Source organism: Ovis aries, chromosome 1, assembly GCF_016772045.2.
Source record: "Ovis aries strain OAR_USU_Benz2616 breed Rambouillet chromosome 1, ARS-UI_Ramb_v3.0, whole genome shotgun sequence".
In the NCBI taxonomy this organism is placed as follows: Eukaryota; Metazoa; Chordata; class Mammalia; order Artiodactyla; family Bovidae; genus Ovis; species Ovis aries.
The window spans coordinates 26,686,981-26,704,381 of NC_056054.1; the positions used below are offsets into that span (position 1 = coordinate 26,686,981).

The 17,401-nt window shown below is 37.4% G+C and overlaps 1 protein-coding gene across 3 annotated transcripts in view; it reads left to right on the forward strand.

Moving 5' to 3' along the window:
• Window positions 1-17,401, forward strand: part of ZFYVE9 (zinc finger FYVE-type containing 9) — a 155,637-nt gene that overhangs the window by 90,416 nt on the left and 47,820 nt on the right. For all 3 annotated transcript variants that reach the window (XM_042248141.2, XM_042248145.2, XM_042248146.2), the window contains 5 exons: window positions 293-413; window positions 3,931-4,053; window positions 5,441-5,596; window positions 13,290-13,514; window positions 14,595-14,677. In XM_042248141.2, coding sequence (XP_042104075.1) covers window positions 293-413; window positions 3,931-4,053; window positions 5,441-5,596; window positions 13,290-13,514; window positions 14,595-14,677 — 708 coding nt within the window. The remainder of the gene's footprint in view (window positions 1-292; window positions 414-3,930; window positions 4,054-5,440; window positions 5,597-13,289; window positions 13,515-14,594; window positions 14,678-17,401) is intronic.

Genomic DNA, 17,401 nt, shown 5'->3' on the forward strand with positions numbered 1-17,401 from the left:
TAAAAATATTTTTCTTTAATGGTAAAAGAAACCTTGGTAAAGGAAGCTTTCTCTCGTTATTATGATTTGGTGATGCCAAAAGGAGAAACTATACAACTGTATACATTTTCATGTTTTCGTTCATAGTTTAAGCCCAGCCCTTGAGACCTGCAGGTTAATGAGTATCTTATCCTGTGTTTCAAGAAGTATGAATTTGAAGTTTTCACTTAAATTCCCATTTGTAGTCTTGACTATATCCTGCCAAATTCTTGAACTCTCTGTAATGCTGTCTATGCCAATTTACTTTTCCTAGACGAATATTTCTCTGTTCTCTGGAAGTATAACTCAGGTCGGAAGCCCTGTTGGCAGTGCAATGAATCTTATTCCTGAAGATGGCCTTCCTCCCATTCTCATCTCCACTGGGGTGAAAGGAGGTATGTAGACTTAGATGTTTAAACAGGGATAGTTATACATGCAAAATGTTGCCTTCCAATTAAGGAAATGAGAGAGAATTCAAGTGATAACCTCCTTTCTCTTTTCTAGCAACAAGAAAGTGATTATTCAGTGCCATGAAAAGCACTGTTGCTGTTAGAGATTGTTTTAGGGAATATATTTATGTTTTTATGTTATAATTTCATTTGTTGAAAGGATATATTATTTTTAATTGTAATAGAAATGTAGCTTATTGGCAGTTCTTTCTTTATATTCCAAAACATATAATACCCTGTGAAGAGTTGCTCATAGTTCTAGGATTGACCCACGTTATACAGTCAGTATATTCATTTAACTTTTTATTTTGAGTAGAATATACGTTCAGAAATGTATATATAATAGGTGGAGAACACAGAACGTAAGTACCAATTTTCTGTTAAAAAATATTTTTAGTGAGCCCTGGTAAGAAGCTAAGTTACTACTCAGTCAAAAGAATGCTTATCTTTATGTGAAATTTTCTTGTTGATAGATCCAGATCAGCATCCAGTGAGTACATTTTCAGGAGATGGTTTTTTCCTATAATCTTTCCTCACTTTTGTCCTAGTCTTTTACCTTGTCTTCAGTTTTTCTCACCTTTATTTAATCTTGCACATTGGTGCCAGTTATCTTTTATTTTTTTTAAGTACAGTTGATTTACAATGTGTTAATTTCTGGTGTACAGCAAAGTAATTCAGTTATACATGTGTTTTTGTGTATATATATGTGTGTTTGAGCATGTATATGTATATATATATATATATATATATATATATATATATACTTTCTATTTTCTATTATGATTTGTAACAGGACATTGAATATAGTACCCTGTGCTATACAGTAGGACCTTGTTTTTTTTATCCATTCTATATATAATAGTTTGCATCTGCTAGTCCCAAACTCCCAATCCAACCCTCCCCCACACTCCCATTTCCCTCGGCAGTGACAAATCTATTTTCTATGTCTGTGAGTCTGTTTCTGTTTTGTAGAGAATCTACATATAAGTGATATCATATGGTATTTGGCTCTTTCTGACTTGCTTTGCTTAGTATAGTAATTTCTAGGTCCATTCATGTAACTCCAAATGGCATTATTTTGCTTTTTTTAATAGCTTAGTAATATTTCGTTGTGTATATATACACCATATCTTCTTTATCTGTTCCTTTGTCAATGGACATTTAGGTTGTTTCCATGTCTTGGCTATTTTAAATGTTGCTACTCTGAACATAGGGGTGCGTGCATTTTTTCAGATTATAGTTTTGTCCAGGTATATGCCCAGAAGTTGAATTGCTGGATTATATGGCAAATCTATTTTTAGTTTTTTGAGGAATCTCCGTAGTGTTCTACATAATAGCTTCACCAATTTACATTCCCACCAACAGTGTGGGAGGGTTCCGTTTTCCCCATAGCCTCTCCAGGATTTGTTATATGTAGACTTTTTAGTGATAGCAATTCTGACTGGTATGAGGTGGTACTTCATTGTAGTTTTGATTTGCATTTTTCTATGAGTGATGTTGAGCATCTTTTCTTTCATGTGCCTATTGGCCATCTATATGTCTTCTTTGGAGAAATGTCTCTTTAGGTTTTCTGCTCATTTTTGATTGGATTATTTTTTGTTACTGAGATGTGTGAGCTGTTTGTATATTTTGGAAATTAAGCTCTTGTTGGTTGTATCATTTGCAAATATTTTCTCCTAATCTATAGATTTCCTTTTCATTTTGTTTATGGTTTTCTTTGTGATGCAAAAGCTTATAATCTTGCTTAGGTCCAGTTATTTTTTTAAGCATAGATATTATCATATACTATTCATGCTTAGAAAATTCAGTGGGTTCCCAATGCCTTCAGGATAAATTACTTCCTTTGAAGTACAGTGTTCTTGGTAACTTTATCTCAATTTATCTGATTTTATTTCCAGCCAGCACCCTAGTACTTTACAGGCACACTACAGATTATTTGCTGTTTTCTGAATGTTCACATTTCATACTTTCATGCTTTTTCTTATGGTGTGGAATAGTTGGAAGAACATGGACTTAATTAAGAGCTGGAAAAGCCTGAGTTTTAACTCCAGTACCAGTCCATTCTAGCTCTGTGATCCAGTGAAAGACGCTCAGTCCTGTCTTACTCTTTGCAACCCCATGGACTATACAGTCCATGGAATTCTCTAGACCGGAATTCTCCAGGCCAGAATACTCCAGGCCAGAATACTGGAGTTGGTAGCCATTCCCTTCTCCAGGGGAATCTTCCCAACCCAGCGATCAAACCCAGGTCTCCTGCTTTGCAGGCTGATTCTTTACCAACTGAGCTACCAGGGAAGCCCAAGAATATTGGAGTGGGTAGCCTATCCCTTCTCAAGCAGATCTTCCTGACCCAGGAATTAAACCAGGTCTCCTGCATTGCAGGTGGACTGTTTTATCAGCTGAGCTACCAGGGAAGCCCTTATAATCCAGTGGGCAAGTCATTTATCTCTCTGGAATCCTTTTCCTATTTTTTTGTTTTCTTTTAAATTATGTAACTATACCTACTTAAGTATCATTATGAATATTAAATTAAATTTCATACCTGAAAATACATAATAAGAAAATTGGTACAAAGTAGGCATGTAATAAATATTTTTATTATTTTCCTTTCTTCTCTCTAGAATAGAATACCCTGCTATATGCCAGTCTCCTGAATAACTCCTCAATCTTTCAAAATCCATATTAATGGAAAACTTCTCTGAATCCTAGCTTGGATGTCTTTGTAGTAGTGTTTTACATCGTCGTCTCTGTTTAAATAGAAATTCTTGTAGGCTATTACTATATTAACACATTTTTCACTGTAATTTACATACTATATAGGTCTGATTCTTTCACCTAAACCATGAATTCCTTCGGTCTGAATTCATATTTGTGTCTTCTGTTCCTGTCATGGTGCTGGGCTGAATATATCATACTGTCAAATCCAGCTTGTGTCTCAGATGCTTCAACAATGAACTTTCACATAGAGTTAAGCGTTCTTTTGATTGGATAATGCTTCTTTACTAGAACCATCTAAAAATATTTTTTTGTAAGTAAATTTGCCACTTAGGTTTCAAATTTGGGTTATTTTAAGAAATCTTAAATTAATAAGAAATTGACTTGGCTTCTATTGTTAAAATAAACAAGATTGTGTTTTCATTTCACATGTCATATGTGAAATTCTTATTATGATAGTTGGAGGATTTTTGTTAACTTAAAGTGTTGTTTTTAACTGTGATATAAACCATTGTGTGGAGAAGTCTAAGCATAGGACAACTGTGTTACCATCCAAACTGGACTGGATCACTTTTGAGAATGAAAGGGGCACTATTAATATGACACTAGGGTAGCAGATATAAACCTGTGTTTGCCTATCTGTAAATCAGTTACTTATTCCTATGAATAATGAGGCCATTCCTCTATCAGAGTTCTTTCTTGATTCGTCTCTTTAACCAGTCTCTTACATTGTTTTCTCCCTTTACAGACTATGCTGTGGAAGAGAAACCGTCACAGATTTCAGTAATGCAGCAGTTGGAGGATGGTGGCCCTGACCCACTTGTATTTGTTTTAAATGCAAATTTGTTGTCAATGGTTAAAATCGTAAATTGTAAGTTGAAAATTTGTTTTTTTTTTTTAATTAAAATGAGGTCATAGATGATAAATGAGTCATATATAATAAAGCTTTTAGATTCATTACACACAAGTATTTTTAATGAAATAAAACCTTAATGAAAACTGGTTGCTGAAGAAGTTGGTTTGTATAAAATTATATATCCTTGAGGACAACAGTGGGACTGAGACTCTTGTTTTTAATCAAAGGAGTGAGATAAGTGAATTCTCCATGGAGGAAAGCCAAATGGAACTTCTGAGTTAAGTTCTTCCTGAAATGAGTATGCCAAGTCACAACTCACCACTTGGATAACTAGAGGTGGATAAATTATCCAGGGCGATCAAGTTATACATGCTAGGTTTAAATCTCAGAAACATTTAATCATGGTGCAAAACCTTATTTGGGAGTAGTGTTAACTAACACATAGTAAAACTTCAGTGTATCACAAGTTAGAATTCAGAAGAAACTTCTCAATTCTTGGTGCTAGCTTCTTAGGCAACAGAATGAGAGAGAGGACAGTACCTTCAAATCTTGGTTCTAGTATCATACTGGAAAATGGAGAATGCATTTATCCTGGATGAATGTTAATAGGCAGAGTTTTGAAGAGATGAAGAAAGCATTGGGGAACAGTCCTCCAGTCTCACTGTGTATTTGCTTGCCACCTTTCCGTCTAGGATCAAATTTTTAAATAATTTGCTTGCAATTTCAGTTTAGCATATCTAGCTTATATACTTTGAAAATAGCTAGTCTAGAATTCCTTAAGTGTGCACCATCTTAATATAGTTGGATTGGGCACCTTTTGTTTGGTATATAAAGAAACAATTCCCAGAGGGAAAGAAAGATCTTTTATTAGTGTTGATTTATATCATGATATCCATAATTTTATTTGAACCTGCTTTCAATTCCATTGAGAATCTTGTGTTGAAGTACAAATAATAAAAGTACCATGGACTGAACATTGTTTTGAACTACATATAACTTGTGTTGTTGTGGCTCTGCATAGCCTTAAGGTGAAGAAGTGGAAGTAATTAGTCCAGAAAAGCCATCCATTTCACCACTTGGCTGTCTGAAACTTTCTTCCAGGAAAGACTATAAGTAGCCAGACTCTTTCAATCCCAGTTTAAATTTAATAAGTGTACATCAAAATATATTTTCTGTAGGCCACAGCCTGAATCCAATCTGTTTGCTGAGAGCCAGAGGCACTATATGTTTTATTTTCTGCAGTAGTCCTTTGGCTCAGTGGTGACAGTTCACAGTTGAATTACACAAAGTCAGTGGGATCTATTTTATTCTTCGGTGTGTTAAAACAGAGAGTTCTAGGGATTTCTTAAGGGTAAGGATTGAGAATAAGGTCTTCATTTGTATATTTTTATTTCATTTGTAGATGTGAACAGGAAGTGCTGGTGTTTCACAACAAAGGGAATGCATGCAGTTGGTCAGTCTGAGATAGTCATTCTTCTGCAGTGTCTACCAGATGAAAAGTGTTTGCCAAAGGATATCTTCAACCACTTTGTGCAGCTTTATCGGGATGCTCTGGCAGGTGGGGATACTTTTTAAGTTTGTCTGCACCCTTTATAGTTGATAAAAAATTTTGGACTCAGATGGAAAATAATAGTCTTTAATTTAGAAGCCTGGCATTGGACTTTGGAATTATTGGCAAGTTAGAACTTGGCATGGTTTGAGGAAGTTATAAATTTTAATACTTTATCTAGTGTAGTTGTTATTATTTTACAAAGACTGTAATCAGAGTTGTAAGATAATCCACTGGCTGCAATGTAAAAAACTTTTCCTTTGATTGGTTTAGGACATGATATTGTTATTTGGTAGAAGGAAGGATAATGATAACTTGCTAACTTGTTTAATAATATTCATATAATCATAATGTAGATATTCATTTAATTTTCAAGTTTCAAAAACCACTAGCATGGGTGACTTTATTATGATTTCAAAGTAAATTATAAATATTACTAACTGTAATAATATGAAAGTAAATGCATAGCTATTAGAAGTTCAAAAGACTAAATATACTAATATAAAGACATACTATTAGAAACTGAGAGAGAGGGAATATATTTAAGTGTAGATTAATAGTAGAGAAATTAAAAAAAAACATGCGCATAATACTTTATGTGCTATGTCTATTTTATTATGAATCCCGTATTTAGATAATCAAGGTAGAAGCTTACTATATTATTTCACTGTGATTTTTTTTAAAATAAATGGACACATTCTATGTGTTCTGTGATCTTGATTCATTATTTTTCTTCTCTTATGGTACATTGTGTGGAATTGGCAAGTCATATGTTAAATTTTCCTTCAGTGTAAAAACCTTAAACACTCCATCCCTAGCTTACTGGTTTCTCCGCTATATGTCACTCAAAAGACTGAAGAAGCCCTTATATGAACTGTCTTTATAATTCTTTTATGAATTTTTAATCTAAACTACATGTATTAATAATAATGTATATATCAAAGAAGGCAATGGCACCCCACTCCTGCCTGGAAAATCCCATGGACGGAGGAGCCTGGTAGGCTGCAGTCCATGGGGTCACTAAGAGTCAGGCACGACTGAGTGGCTTCACTTTCACTTTTCAGTTTAGTACATTGGAGAAGGAAATGGCAACCCACTCCAGTGTTCTTGCCTGGAGAATCCCAGGGATGGGGGAGCCTGGTGGGCTGCCATCTCTGGGGTCGCATAGAGTTGGACACGACTGAAGCAACTTAGCAGCAGCAGCAGCATATATGTATATATGTGTTTATATGTTTCTCTTTTAGCGTATATAAAATTTTTGGTTACACGTAACCGTTTATCCTTTCCACAGTGAGGGGGAACATGGTGGTTTGTGAGAAGTGACATTCTGAGAGTTTCAGGATGCCTACTGGTTATTGCAGGGCATGGGAAAGTTATTTCTCCCCATCTCCCCTCCCTTCCTCCATGTCTTATACTTAAGTTTTGCAAACAGACACTCAGAACATGAATTTGAATGAAACAGGAATTATACGTACCAGATTTTTTTTCTGGAGTTAGTCTTCAGTTATTTCCCTCTTTTACTTAAAAACCTTTCTTGGTTTCATGTTACCTTTAGAATAAACCATGTACTCTGACATTCAGTGCTGTACATATCTGATCCTCTATTTTCAATCTCATTTCCCACTAGTAGTCTCCTTATGCTACCATTGAAGCCAAACTAAACATTTCTTGGTTTGTTACACATTGGGCTGGCCAAAAAATTTGTTTGGGTTTACAGAAAACTGGCTTAAAACTCAGCATTCAAAAAACTAAGATCATGGCATCTGGTCCCATCACTTCATGGCAATTAGATAGGGGAAAAAGTGGAACCAGTAACAGATTTTATTTTCTTAGGCTCTAAAATCACTGTGGACAGTGACCGTAGGCACGAAATTAAAAGATGCCTGTTCCTAGGAAAAAAATCTATGACAAACCTAGACAGCATATTAAAAAGCAGAGATATCAGTGTTGGACAAAGGTCTGTATGGTCAAAGCTGTGGTTGTTCCAGTAGTCATGTTCAGATGTGAAAGTTGGACCATAAAGAAGACTGAGCACTGAAGAAATGATGCTTTTGAAGTGTGTTGCTGCAGAAGACTTTTGAGAGTCCCTTGGACAGCAAGGATATCCAACTAGTCAGCCCTAAAAGAAATCAACCCTGAATATTCATTGGAAGGACTGATGCCGAAGCTGAAGCTGCAATAATTTGGTGAAGAGCTGACTCAATGGAGAAGATCCTGATGCTGGGAAAGATTGAAGGCAGGTGGAGATGGGGGTGACAGAGGATGAGATGGTTGGATGGCACACTGACTCAGTGGACATGAGTTTGAACAAACTCTGGAAGATAGTGAAGGACAGGGAAGCCTGGCGTGCTACAGTTCATGGGGTCGGACACAACTTAGCGACTGAACAACAGCAACCAGTATTCTTGCTGGGAAATCCCATGGACTGAGGAACCTGGCAGACTATAGTCCATGGGGTTGCAAAAGAGTCAGACACAGCTTAGTGACTAAACAACAACAATGCTTAGGAGAAGAATTGCTTTTTTATAGGGAATGGATATCTGCAACATTATTAGGTGATGTTAAACTAAGGTCTGTTTAGTCAAGGCTATGGTTTTTCCAGTGGTCATGTATGGATGTGTGAGTTGGACTGTGAAGAAGGCAGAGCACTGAAGAATTGATGCTTTTGAATTGTGGTGTTGGAGAAGACTCTTGAGAGTCCCTTGGACTGCAAGGAGATCCAACCAGTCCATTCTGAAGGAGATCAGCCCTGGGATTTCTTTGGAAGAACTGATGCTAAAGCTGAAGCTCTAGTACTTTGGCCACCTCATGCGAAGAGTTGACTCATTGGAAAAGACTCTGATGCTGGGGGGGATTGGGGGCAGGAGGAGAAGAGGACAACAGAGGATGAGATGGCTGGATGGCATCACTGACTCGATGGACGTGAGTCTGAGTGAACTCCGGGAGTTGGTAATGGACAGGGAGGCCTGGCGTGCTGCGATTCATGGGGTCGCAAAGAGTCGGACATGACTGAGCGACCGAACTGAACTGAAACTGTTTCCCAGAGAGGTTTACCAGTTTATATCTATCTGTGCCCATCTCCAGTGTATAAAAGTTGTCAACATTTGATATTATCAGAGTTTTAATTTTTGCCATACTGGTGGATATAAAATGATATCTCACTCTGAATTGCATTTCACTGACTATTAATGAGACTGAGCATATTTTCATGTATTTATTGGCCGTGTATAGCTTTTTTTCTGTGCACATACATCCTGTTTATGTCTTTCACCCCTATTTCTATTGCATTAGCATTTTCTTTGGAATTCCTTTAATTTTTTCAACATAAGTGTTAACTATGACCATTTTCTGACAGAGTTAAATTCCGTATGTATTAGTTTTTTATTACTATATTCCTAAGCCACAAACTTACTGGCTCAAAGCAACACACATTTATTATCTCAGTTTCCATAGGTTAGGAGTCCAGGTACAGCTTAGGTGAATCTTCATCTCAGGGTGCCTTACGGTGTTAGCTATGCTGGGCTTCTCATTTGGAGCGCAAGGTCCTCAGGTTGTTGGCAGAATTCACTTTCTTACAAATACCCATTTTCTTGTTACTGCTGGTTGGGATGAACTCTCGGCTCCTAGAGGCTGCCTGCAGTTCCTTGCCTCATAGATAGTTTACCACGTGGGTGTTTCCTTTTCTTCAGGTCAGCAGGACTGTCTCCGCTTTGAATCTCTGACCTCTAGACCCAGATTTAAAGAGCTTATGTCAGGCCAACTCTGATAATCTCCCTGTTGATTAACTCAGAGTTTATTGATTAGTAACCTAATCGTGGGAGTGACACCCAATATATTAATAGGTGTTTTCACCACAGAAAGGTAGGGAATTAAACAAGGTGTGAACAAGAGGAAGCTGACGGTTCTGCCTCAGAACATTTCGGTCCTTCCAAACATGACACAGACCTCAGCATACTTCACTCATTTAATATCTTTACCATTCTTACATTTGTTGTAATTTGTTTTACCTTTTGTAAAAGAAAAAAAAATTAATTATATTCAATTATATTCAGTTTTTAATTCCAGTATTAAAAATCAATATTGATTTTCAGTTCATTCAAAATTATTAAATTTACCGCTCTATTTTCTTGTTATCTGCTATTTTAGTATCCCATGTTTCCATTAGGACTTGCTTTTCTTGCTGAAATACATCTTTTAATTAGTTCTCTTGATGAGGGTGTATGGTTGTTAAACTCCATTAGTCTTTGTATGTCTGAAATGTTTTTATTTTTTCCATCATTCTTGAATAATTAGTTGGCTACAGAATTCTAGGTTAACAGATTTTTTCCCTCCCTTTCTTCCTTCTTTCATTCATTGCTTCATTTCACCTTCCCTTAGCAAGTACTTTGAAGGTATTACCTCATTGTCTTCTGGCATTTTCTGCAATCTGAAAGAAAGTGAAAATGTTAGTCTCTCAGTCTTCTCCTACTCTTTGTGACCCCATGGACGAGAGCCTGCCAGGCTCCTCTTACTGGAATTCTCCAGGTAACACTACTGGAGTGGGATGCCGTTTCCTCCTCTAGAGGATCTTCCCGACCCAGAGGTTGAATCTGGGTCTACTGCGTTGCACGCAGATTCTTTGCCATCTGAACTATGGGAAGCCCTGCAATCTAGCTGCGTTTTTTGAGCTGCATATGTTATGGATTCTTAGTTCCCCTACCAGGGACCAAGCCCTTGGCCTTTACAGTGTAAGGGCAGCGTCCTAATCAGTGCACTGCCAAAGAATTCCCCTTTTTTCCTTTTTTAATAAGTAGTTATTTGTCTTTCCTCTTTGACTTTTAGAACTGTCTCTTTCTCTTTGATTTTCTGTAAGTTCACTACTAAAGTTCTCTTTTTTTAGTCAAGTATATGAGGTATAATTTATATATAGTAATGTGCCTTTTTAGACATATATTACTATATATTAATACACATATATTCAGTTTAGTGAATTTAGACAAACCAATAAAGTCCAGTAACAGCTACCAGTATCAAATATATACTGTTTTCATTATCTTTAAACCCTGCTTCATGTCCCTTTGTATTTAATCCCCTCACCTTACCCTCTGCTCCTGGCAACTAGTAATTTGATTTCTGTCCCTGTAGTTTTGCATTTTTGAGAAAGCCATGTAAGTGGAATCTCACTGTTGTGTTTGACTAATTTTTTAGTGCAGTGCTGTTGAGATTTGTCTGTATGGTTGGATGGATGTTGTTGTTGTTCATTGGTTCAGTCATGTTCACCTCTTTGCGACTCCATGGACTACAGCACACTCAGCTTCCCTGTCCTTTACCATCTCTCAGAGCTTACTCAAACTCATGTTCATTGAGTTGGTGATGCCACCCAACCATCTCATCCTCTGTCATCCCTTTTCCTCCTGCCTTCCATCTTTCCCAGCATCAGGGTCTTTTCTAATGAGTCAGCTCTTTGCATCAGGTAGTCAAAGTATTGGAGCTTCAGCTTCAGCATCAGTCCCTCTAGTGAATAGTCAGGATTGATTTCCTTTAGGATTGACTGGTTTGATCTTGCAGTCCAAGGGACTCTCAAGAGTCTTCTCCAACACCACAGTTCAAAAGCATCAATTCTTCGGCACTCAGCCTTCTTTATGGTCCAATTCACATCCATACATGACTACTGGAAAAACCATAGCTTTGACTATATAGACCTTTGTAGGCAAAGAAATGTCTCTGCTTTTTAATATTCTAAGTTTGTCATTGCTTTTCTTTCAAGGAGCAGGCGTCTTTTAATTTCATGGCTGTAGTCATCATTCATAGTGATTTTGGAGCCCAAGAAAATGAAGTGTGTCACTGTTTCCCCATCTAATTAACATTTTTTGAGAACACATTGTGTGCAAGATGCTATTTGGCATTTTACATATATTCTATCATTCACATCAAGTCTGAAATTTGGTGTAATCTTCCCTATTGTCACAGATGTTGAGGCTCACAGAAATTAGGTAACTTGTACCCAATCTCATAATAGTAAAAGCTCAAGCTAGTGTTCAAACCCATGTCTTTGTGACTTCACAATCTGTGATTTTTTTTTTTTCCAAAATAACATTTTCCTTCCTTGATATGGGGATTATTCTTTTCTTATAGATCTGGCCCAGCAGTTTAAATGTGCAGCCAGATTTGATTAATCCTGGGGCAGAGGTTGTTGTTGTTCAGTCACTTACTCATGTCTGACTCTTTGGAACCCGATGGACTGCAGCATGCTAGGCTTCCCTGTCCTTCACCATCTCCTGGAATTTGCTCAGACTCATGTCCATTGATTTGAAGATGCCATCCAACCATCTCCTCTTCTGTCGCCCTCTTCTCCTTCTGCCCTCAATCTTTCCCAGCTTTAGGGTCTTTTCCAATGAGGCAGAGGTACTACCCCGAAGGTATTTGGAAGATGATGATGTGCAGGAGAATGTGGCTTTCAGCCATAAAGCTTCTCTGGATTTTGGGGGGTGGTATTCTCTCCACTTGTGGTCCCTGCTTTTAGTATAGCTTCCACTTCTCTCAAGGATTCTATGTTCCATCACTGAACTGTTCTGCAAATAGACTCTAGTTTCCAAGGAAAGTAAGCATTAACTTCTCTGATGGCGATTTCTCTACTTGCTATTATTTCAGAGGTATCAAAGGAAGTTTGCACATGTCTCGGAATAAATCTTCTGTTACCTTATTGAACAGCTCTTATCAGGAGGTTCTTTTGTAATTCTAAACTGAGGAAACTGTCTCCTTAATGAAGGGTGACTTGTTACTATTTCATTCAAAAAATACTTGAATTAGAAAGTGCTTGGTTAAGAGCATTTGCAAGTAAAAGAAAAAAACCTGCCTGATATAAGATTAAATAAGCCTTAGGTTGTTTCTGTTTCATATTTATCTCAACTATTAATAAAATTAGAATAAATCCAATCTGTGGTTCTACTTTTCTCCATAAATTTTTTCCCTTAAGTGTCTCTTATGTATCTGTATTTAATGTCTTCATTAATTATATTCATGAATTGAATTTATTTACTCAATGGGACTGTAAACTGTGTGAGAGCAGGTACCTAATCCTAGTATTTTTTCATGAACTTTGAGGTAATAATTCTGATCCTGAGACCTCTAAAGTAATTCATACAGTAAGTTGTATAATCTAAAGGAAGGTATCAATATTTTTTGATGTCTTTTAGCCAAACTAGAGTGTGCTAATAATTCAAGGTATTTTATGCTCACCAGAAGCCCTCATCAAATTGGAAAACAAATTTTCATTTACTAAATGCTATTTATTTAAAAAATAACTTTATAAATGTGTGTCTTTCATAGTGAAAGGTTGGGAATTAATGTTTGGTAATGTCTGGCCCGGAGAAGGCAATGGCAACCCACTCCAGTACTCTTGCCTGGAAAATCCCATGGATGAAGGAGCCTGGTAGGCTGCAGTCCATGGGGTCGCTAAGAGTCAGGCGCGACTGAGCGACTTCACTTTCACTTTTCACTTTAATGCATTGGAGAAGGAAATGGCAACCCACTCCAGTGTTCTTGCCTGGAGAATCCCAGGGACGGTGGAGCCTGGTGGGCTGCCGTCTATGGGGTCGCACAGAGTCGGACATGACTGAAGCGACTTAGCAGTAGCAGTAATGTCTGGCCCAGTGCTGATGATAATGATTATTAAAAATATGATTGTTTTATTGATAGTAATTAATGTACTTTTTCGTTTTAGGGAATGTTGTAGGCAACTTGGGACATTCCTTCTTCAGTCAAAGTTTCCTTGGCAGTAAAGAACATGGTGGATTCTTATATGTGACATCTACCTACCAGTCACTACAAGACCTAGTACTCCCAACCCCACCTTACTTGTTTGGGATTCTCATTCAGAAATGGGAAACTCCCTGGGCTAAAGTGTTTCCCATCCGACTAATGTTGAGACTTGGAGCTGAATATCGACGTAAGTAAAAAATACCCTCTTCGAAACCATATAACCAAGACCAAGACATAAAAACTTAGTGAAGACTTGAGATATTCAGAGCCCCATGGTGATACAATTAAACAGAAGTAGTCTTTTAAAATAACTAAGCTAAATATGGTCAGTGTCTCTACTTTCTCTTTGCGGCCTCCTCCTGGGATCTTCTGGACCCATGTCTCTTGCATTGCTTTGACTGTAATGGGAAGGACTCAAAATAACAAGTGAGGGTGCTAGTGATTATTTATTGCCTTGTAAACTTACTGGTTTTATAGGTTAATTTATAGGTTTTATACAGGACCATCTTCAGAAAAAATGAATATCAGTTTACCAAGTAACTGTATTTTTTATAGTATCCATATATGGTGAGCATATTTTTTTTCACTTGCTTGGAAAATAGTTATGACAAATTATATTTTATATACTGTAACAGACAGGAAGCTAGTGGTATAGAGATAACTCTCAGCTGGTAAAGTAAGCAATAAAAGAGCCTCTGTGCCCATGGTTGTAGCAGTGCAACTAAGCTGTGATTGTTTTTAAAGACATTAAGGCCTGAATGCAAGCCTTATTTTAAACTTCATATCAAATTTGCCCTGGTCTAGGAATCAGACCACTGGAATAGGTTTTTAACTTTGCCACTTACTAGCTCTGTTACTTTGAGTGAAGTCATATAAGTTGCTGACCGTCAGTTTCTTTGCCTTTTCTGTTGCATAATATTATTGAGAGGATGGTATTATGAATCAGCAAAATAAAGTAAGGAAAGGAAAGGATTAAATTTAGAGGAAACAACATTTGTATCTCCCTGGCTTGCACAGGCAGTTGAAACCGTAAAGTTTAAGGAGCCAGCTAGGATCACCTGGTGTTTGGCTTATGTAAGGAGTGTCCTGACTCAGACATGTATAAGAGTGAACTCTTTTTTAAAAAGACTTCCTAACCACAGAGGAAGGAATTCAGTGCTGTAATGAGTAATTACAATTATATTTTGAGAACTTTATGAAACTTGGTATCTCTTTTACCAAAATTATAAGCTGCCGAACTTAGTCTGTTCATTTCTCATTTGCATAGTTTACCCATGCCCACTGTTCAGCGTCAGATTTCGGAAGCCATTGTTCGGAGAGACTGGGCATACCATCATGAATCTTCTTGCAGTAAGTTGAGAATTATTATTTTCTTGTTCCTTACTGGGGTTTGTATGGGAGAAGGAAGCAGATTTTATTATTTTGTTCATACCTTGCTGCTTCAGGGAAGTGAAGATTTATGTTAAAAGAACAGAGCATGTATATTCTTTGGAAAGTACTTGGAGCTTTGGAATGAAATAGTACTGGATTCTGGCTCTTGGTTATACACTTGCTAAGTGACCTTGCAGGAATATTGTGAGCAGTAGTGCATACTGAAAGCACCGAGCATTGTATCTTGTTTTAATTTTAAGCCTGGCATCCTAGAGATTTCTCCGGTGTCCATGTAGCTTACAGTTTAGCCAAAGACTGATCAGAGATTGTATTCACATACCTCAAGGCAATAAGGCATCTATACTTTCTTGATCTGTGGACTGGGATTCAAATGTTATTCCTTTATTTTCCACTGGACTCTCTCATGTCTCCTTGGCACATGCATAACCTCTGACCCTGCTGACCAAGGATTAGGTGGCTTGGGCCCACTAAGGTCACAGACCAAGGTCAGTCCTGGGTATGTATGTGGAGAATTTATGAAATTCCCTGTGGCTGTCTCACTCCCAGAACTCCTTGTCACATTTCGGGCCAGTCTGCCTGCTTATTACTTGCTCCAAATAGATTAGCAGCCTCTGGGTAACAGAGCCGCTGGTCTTCTTTCACTAGTCGCTGAGATTACCACTTTGACTGAGATACTCCAAATCAAGCAAGATTCTACAAGAAGCAAAACTTACTGTTTTCGCAAACTACCTTGCCTTGGTTGAACTACCGGGCAAAGTTAGGGGCAGCTCCAGGCAAGAAGATCACAGACTCAACGCTGTTCTTCTTCCTTGAAGTTCAGTGATTTTCCTGAATGAGCACATCTCAGCGTATTGTGTGCTTTTAGCCTGAGTCAAGGGCGCTGAAATGGTTGGGTTTTTGTTTTCTTTTTTAAATAGATTTATCTAACTTTATTGCTTTTGGGGGACTTGATTTATTACTCTGTCATGGAATTGTAGTTATAGTTCCAGTTATCTTTCAAAGAGATTTAAACCGTGAGAAAGGTTCTTATAGGTCTACTCGTGTAGCTGCCATTTGCAGTGTTCTCCATTCCTTTGTGTAAATCTGCATTTCCATCTGGTGTCCTCCTCCCTGAAAGATTTCCTCTAATGTTTCTTATAGTGTGGATTGACTGGTAATGAATTCTTTTAGCATCTGTGTTTCTTACAAAGTCCTTTGTATTTGAAAGAAGACACTTTTGCCGGATGTAGAATTCTAGGCTGACAGTTCTATTCTTTGAGAATTTTAAAGATTTACTCTATTGCCTTCTGGTTTGCATTTTTTTCTAATGAGAAATATGCTTTCCATCTTGCCTTTCTTTGTTTCTCTCTACAGCAATTTGTGTGATATCTGGAATGAGAATGTAAGAAGCATTTTTCCCCCACAAATTGACTAGAAATATTGAGAAACAAGAGCAGATAGTGACATCAATAGACAAATACTTTAAACGTACAGCCATTTTTCTAATATACTATATAATTATGCTCAGATACTTTCTGTCCTTTAGCCATGACAAAGAAACTTTTAAGCAATCACCAGTAGGACATATAGCTGTTATTTCACTATTTACGATGAGATTCTGCAAATAGTATCTAACACTTTTATGATTCTTTGTAACTCAAAATGCTTTATATTATTTTGCCACCACAATAGTTCTACAAGTTAGTAGGGATGCATATTATTTACATTTTAAAGATTCAACAACCTAAGCTTAGAAACTGTATAGCAAACTGTAAAGCCAGGGTTTGCATCTTCCTACTCCATCCTCCTTGCTCTTTCTGCTACATACTCCTTAGATTCTCAGCCAGTGCTCTTAGATGCAAACACTTGTGAGAACAAGCTTCTAGATTTAAAGCAAACTTGCTTTATAGAATTTATTGAATTTAGGGTGGATTGGATCATTACATTTTTCTCAATATTCTAGCCAAATCATTAATTATCATATGTTGAAAGTAGTACTATTAAATTTGTTTTGAAATGTAAGTATTAGCTTCTCTAAACACTGAACAAAGTAGTCTATCAATTCAGTCTTGAATTATGTTAAAATTAACTGGCTCAGAGTACAGAAAAAACAGTTGTAATGTAAATTACCTATTCCAACTATAGGGCTGAGAATAAAGTAGTGGAAAATATATGGTTGCCATTGTAAGTGGAAGAGGGCTTCCCTGGCGGCTCAGTAGTGAAGGGTCCAGTTACCAGTGCAAGAGACACAGGTTCAATCCTGGGTCAGGAAGATCCCTTGGAGAAGAAAACGACAACCTACTCCAGTGTTCTTGCCTGGGAAATCGCATGGACAGAGGAGCCTAGTGGGCTACAGTCCATCAGGTCTCAAGGGTCGGACATTACTTAGCGACTGAAACAATAGTCACAGTGATTTTTAGTGGCTTTGGACATTATTTGGAATTAAGCTAAACTTCACAGATTAGGGACACAGTTCTTCATAAGACTGCCATTACTCCAGGTGCTAGCTGTAAGTTCAAGGGTCCCCAGACCTCCTACAGTTGGCACTAACTAGATACAAATGTGGGAGATCCCACTAACCCGTCAGATTTGATGATTCACTGGAATGATTCACAGAACTCAGCAAAGTACTGTGCAGTTGACCCTTGAACAACATGGGTTTGAACTGCTCAGATCCACTTATTTGGATTTTTTTTTCCCCCA